A 5,395-nucleotide genomic window follows, 5' to 3' on the forward strand; every position below is an offset into this window, starting at 1 on the left:
TTAGCCGTACCCTTATCCTACTCCTCCTCTGTTCCTCTGGTGATGTAGAGGTGAATCCAGGCCCTGCAGTGCCAAGCTCCACTCCTATTCCCCAAGCGCTCTCTTTTGATGACTTCTGTAACCGTAATAGAATTGGTTTCATGCATGTTAACATTAGAAGCCTCCTCCCTAAGTTTGTTTTATTCACTCCTTTAGCACACTCTGCCAACCCGGATGTCCTAGCCGTGTCTGAATCCTGGCTTAGGAAGACCACCAAAAACTCTGAAATCTCCATCCCTAACTACAACATTTTCAGACAAGATATAATGACCAAAGGGGGCGGTGTTGAAATCTACTGCAGAGATAGCCTGCAGAGTTCTGTCCTACTATCCAGGTCTGTACCCAAACAATTTGAACTTCTACTTTTAAACATCCACCTCTCCAAAAACAAGTCTCTCACCGTTGCCGCCTGCTATAGACCACCCTCTGCCCCCAGCTGTGCTCTGGACACCATATGAGAACTGATTGCCCCTATCTATCTTCAGAGCTCGTGCTGCTAGGTGACCTAAACTGGGACAAGCTTGACGCCCTCAATCTCACACAAATGATAAATGAACCTACCAGGTAACACCCCAAAGCCGTAAACACGGGCACCCTCATAGATATCATCCTAACCAACTTGCCCTCTAAATACACCTCTGCTGTTTTCAGCCAAGATCTCAGCGATCACTGCCTCATTGCCTGCATCCGTAATGGGTCAGCGGTCAAACGCTCCCTGAAACACTTCAGCGAGCAGGCCTTTCTAATCGACCTGGCCCGGGTATCCTGGAAGGATATTGACCTCATCCCGTCAGTAGAGGATACCTGGTTATTTTTTTAAATGCCTTCCTCACCATCTTAAATAAGCATGCCCCATTCAAGAAATTGAGAACCAGGAACAGATATAGCCCTTGGTTCTTTCCAGACCTGACTGCCCTTAACCAACACAAAAACATCCTATGGCGTTCTGCATTAGCATCGAAAAGCCCTCGTGATATGCAACTTTTCAGGGAAGTTAGAAAACAATATACACAGGCAGTTAGAAAAGCCAAGGCTAGCTTTTTCAAGCAGAAATTTGCTTTCTGAAACACAAACTCAAAAAAGTTCTGGGACACTGTAGAGTCCATGGAGAATAAGAACACCTCCTCCCAGCTGCCCACTGCACTGAGGATAGGAAACTCTGTCACCACCGATAAATCCACTATAATTGAGAATTTCAATAAGCGTTTTTCTACGGCTGGCCATGCTTTCCACCTGGCTACCCCTACCCCGGTCAACAGCACTGCACCCCCCACAGCAACTCGCCCAAGCCTTCCCCATTTCTCCTTCTCCCAAATCCAGTCAGCTGATGTTCTGAAAGAGCTGCAAAATCTGGACCCCTACAAATCAGCCGGGCTAGACAATCTGGACCCTTTCTTTTTAAAACTATCTGCCGAAATTGTTGCAACCCCTATTACTAGCCTGTTCAACCTCTCTTTCGTGTCGTCTGAGATTCCCAAAGATTGGAAAGCAGCTGCGGTCATCCCCCTCCTCATAGGGGGGGACACTCTTGAGCCAAGCTGCTACAGACCTATATATATCCTGCCCTGCCTTTCTAAGGTCTTCGAAAGCCAAGTCAACAAACAGATTACCGACCATTTCGAATCCCACCGCACCTTCTCCGCTATGCAATCTGGTTTCAGAGCTGGTCATGGGTGCACCTCGGCCACGCTCAAGGTCCTAAACGATATCTTAACCGCCATCGATAAGAAACAATACTGTGCAGCCGTATTCATTGACCTGGCCAAGGCTTTCGACTCTGTCAATCCCCACATCCTCATCGGCAGACTCAATAGCTTTGGTTTCTCAAATGATTGCCTTGCCTGGTTCATCAACTACTTCTCTGATAGAGTTAAGTGTGTCAAATCAGAGGGCCTGTTTTCCGGGCCTCTGGCAGTCTCTATGGGGGTGCCACAGGGTTCAATTCTTGGGCCGACTCTCTTCTCTGTATACATCAATGATGTCGCTCTTGCTGCTGGTGAGTCTCTGATCCACCTCTACGCAGACGACACCATTCTGTATACTTCTGGCCCTTCTTTGGACACTGTGTTAACAACCCACCAAACGAGCTTCATGACATACAACACTCCTTCTGTGGCCTCCAACTGCTTTTAAATGCTAGTAAAACTAAATGCATGCTATTCACCCGATCGCTGCCTGCAACTGCCCGCCCGTCCAGCATCACTACTCTGGACGGTTCTGACTTAGAATATGTGGACAACTACAAATACCTAGGTGTCTGGTTAGACTGTAAACTCTCCTTCCAGACTCACATCAAACATCTCCAATCCAAAGTTAAATCTAGAATTGGCTTCCTATTTCGCAACAAAGCATCCTTCACTCATGCTGCCAAACATACCCTCGTAAAACTGACAATCCTACCGATCCTCGACTTCGGCGATGTCATTTACAAAATAGCCTCCAATACCCTACTCAATAAATTGGATGCAGTCTATCACAGTGCCATCCGTTTTGTCATCAAAGCCCCATATACTACCCACCACTGCGACATGTACGCTCTCGTTGGCTGGCCCTCGCTTCATACTCGTCACCAAACCCACTGGCTCCAGGTCATCTACAAGACCCTGCTAGGTAAAGTCCCCCCTTATCTCAGCTCGCTTTTCTATTTCAAACAAATGCCCCCTGCAGATTCATTTCCTTGCCTGATATGAAATGAAAATGTGTATAACAAACAGCAATTTATTGAACGACATTAAAGTTTTATACAGTCTTTTAGTAATGTCTATGATCCTGGCAAAACTATTCAAAAAATGTCAACCCTCTTGACATTTCAGAATTCTTTTTAACTAAACAAAATGCAATTATTCAACAGGGGACATACTCACATACATTTGAGGTAAAATAAATGTCCTGTTTCAAAATGCAATTGGTCTAGTGATTTTTATGGATGAAATTATAAATGACTGACAAGCAATGCGATCTAGTTATAAAAGGGACATAGACCACTGTTTCAAATCTAATGACACCATTGAATTTTAATACATTTACTTAATCACCAGCTGTTGTCATGCTAAGGTTGTTGAATTACAAGTTGATCATGCTTGTCGGTCATGGAAAACAAATATATGATAATAATCAATTCATGGTTTGTCAACTCCACCTCAATCTTATGATGGGTCACTAATTGATGAATCCAAAATTGGATAGGACACTGCAGAAACTGTATTGTAAAGACATACAAAGAGACATATCTTTCAATCAGTCTTTATTACAATTTTACAGGAGGTTAGTGTTTCATACTTCAAGTAAATTACATCAATCTAAATGTGATCTTAGTTGGAAATGGACACATCTGTTCTTGAATGCTCCATCATCGTTGTCTTCTTGCTTTTTGTGAAGAATTGTCTCACAGTTCTTTATTTATGTGGCATCCGTTTCTTCGACATCTAGGGAAACAAAGTGTCAACGTCAGAAGTCTACTTTATGTTGTATAATACTGTATCTACAGTATATTACAATGATATATCAGAAATGAGCAACATTGTCTCCATACATTTATAAGTTCCACTTCAGGAAAGCTTTCCGTTTGTCAGCCAATACTCTCATCTTAACATTTCTTTCAGATACTTTGGCATATCTTTTTACAACATATTACAAGGAGACATCAATTCAATATCTTTAGACGAAACAAGGAATTTACCATTAGAAATACAATGAATACATTATCTAACCTTAAAATATGAATATGAATACTTACTACATCATATGCTCTCAGTCTCTCTGGGACATGGGCACCTGTCTCCTCAGGAAGAGCCATTGCACCACCTGTGTCCATCATCTTGATAGCAATTTGTAAGAGGAATGTGTAATGTTATTACCCATATACTCGATATGCAACACCCTCAAAGAGCTTCATAAACTTTGCCTATGTACTCTTGAAAAGACTGCTTCTTGAACAAATATCCCACTCCAAAAATGACAGCCATTTCTGAGATACTGGATCTGGCACGCCTGGCACGACAATCATACCATGCTCAAAGTCGATTTGGTAACTCGTTTTGCCCATTCTGACGTTCAATCGAACAGTAACTGAATACCTTGTTGCTTGTCTGCCTGCTTTATATAGCAAACCACGGCCACGTGACTAGCAAGTCAAGGCCACGTGACTAACCTTCTGTAGGAGCGATACATTTTCGTGAACGGGGAACTGACCCATGAGTGTATATATACATGTTCACAGGTTTTCAAGGCACAGTAGATTTACTTAAAGGACAATTACATGTATGTTCAGATAGACATAGTTACTTACATACAGGTAAACATAGGGTAAATAGTACTTGCCCTGATGGTGGCCTCCAGCTCTGCAACACTTCTCTTTCCTCCAGGTAGCCACCCATATGACCAATGCTGAGATAAAGTGACCTGAGCTATCAACGCCAACATCACCACCTGCACAACCGTTTTGCTGCTAAGATCCATGGAAGCTGGAAAAAAAGCCAGTAAAATACAAGCTACATTTGATAGTCCAAAATATTTTATCGTAACTCAAATATAGTTTGGGATTGTCTTGTAATGATTACCTATGGAACATGCACTTAGTAGATATTATCAACACATAAATCAGTTAACAATTTTAAATGTACTTGAAAGCATATGAATGAATCACATACTGTCTCCGTTCTGTCTATTCCTTCTTACAGTGTGGTGGGAATAATCATGGGTCCTTTTTATAAGGGTCGTTAGAAATGGAACAGTCTGTGTCATTAGGATTATAATCCCTTCTCCCCAGGTGTGACACACTAAGTGCCTAATGGACACTAAACGTCACCAATGGGACCTGCTTAGTGCATAAGCTTCAATCTGAATTTGATGGAAACAAACACATTCGTAATGTGTTAAGAGGTGACGTCAGTGTAGATATTATAAATATGTAATGTTTGTAAAATAAATAATATATTTGTCTCAATAAAAAAGTTACTTTGATACAAGTGGCAGCTGGTCGGAGGAGCTATAGGACAGGCTCATTGTAATGGCTGGAATGGAATAAAAGGAACGGAGTCAAACATGTGGTTTCCATATGTTTGATACCGTTCCATTGGTTCCATTTCAACCATTACAATGAGCTCGTCCACCTATAGCTCCACCCACCAGCCTCTACTGTTTGATACACATGTTTTGTATCTTTAACAAATATTCAGAAATGAATGGCAAATTAGTTTATTTTTATTGCATTTATTGCACTCAGAATAAAACATTTAAAACTTTATACAGACTTATGATTGGGGTGGCAGGTGGCCTAGTGGTTAGAGCGTTGGACTTATAACCGAAAGGTTGCCAGATCAAATCCCTGAGCTAACAAGGTAAAAATCTGTCGTTC

General features: G+C 42.0%; 1 protein-coding gene across 1 annotated transcript; it reads right to left on the reverse strand.

The window, feature by feature from the left end:
- Positions 1-3,434: 3,434 nt before the first annotated feature.
- LOC120046565 (progonadoliberin-3) lies at positions 3,435-4,497 on the reverse strand. The gene is made up of 3 exons (XM_038991909.1): positions 4,360-4,497; positions 3,776-3,856; positions 3,435-3,464 (listed from the first exon to the last, which is right to left on the reverse strand). The coding sequence occupies exons 1-3, from the start codon at positions 4,495-4,497 to the stop codon at positions 3,435-3,437; spliced, it is 249 nt and encodes an 82-aa protein (XP_038847837.1).
- Between the last annotated feature and the right edge of the window lie 898 nt (positions 4,498-5,395).

This window comes from Salvelinus namaycush, chromosome 4 (assembly GCF_016432855.1).
Source record: "Salvelinus namaycush isolate Seneca chromosome 4, SaNama_1.0, whole genome shotgun sequence".
NCBI classification, from domain to species: domain Eukaryota; kingdom Metazoa; phylum Chordata; class Actinopteri; order Salmoniformes; family Salmonidae; genus Salvelinus; species Salvelinus namaycush.

What these genes read in the sequence shown, in the direction of transcription:
- LOC120046565 (XM_038991909.1), bottom strand. Translation starts at nt 4,497, where the DNA reads ATGGATCTTAGCAGCAAAACGGTTGTGCAGGTGGTGATGTTGGCGTTG. An exon ending in AGCTGGAGGCCACCATCAGG is followed by an intron (nt 3,857 to 4,359) that starts GCAAGTACTATT and finishes ATTGCTATCAAG; the next exon opens with ATGATGGACACAGGTGGTGC. An exon ending in GACTGAGAGCATATGATGTA is followed by an intron (nt 3,465 to 3,775) that starts GTAAGTATTCAT and finishes TTGTTTCCCTAG; the next exon opens with ATGTCGAAGAAACGGATGCC.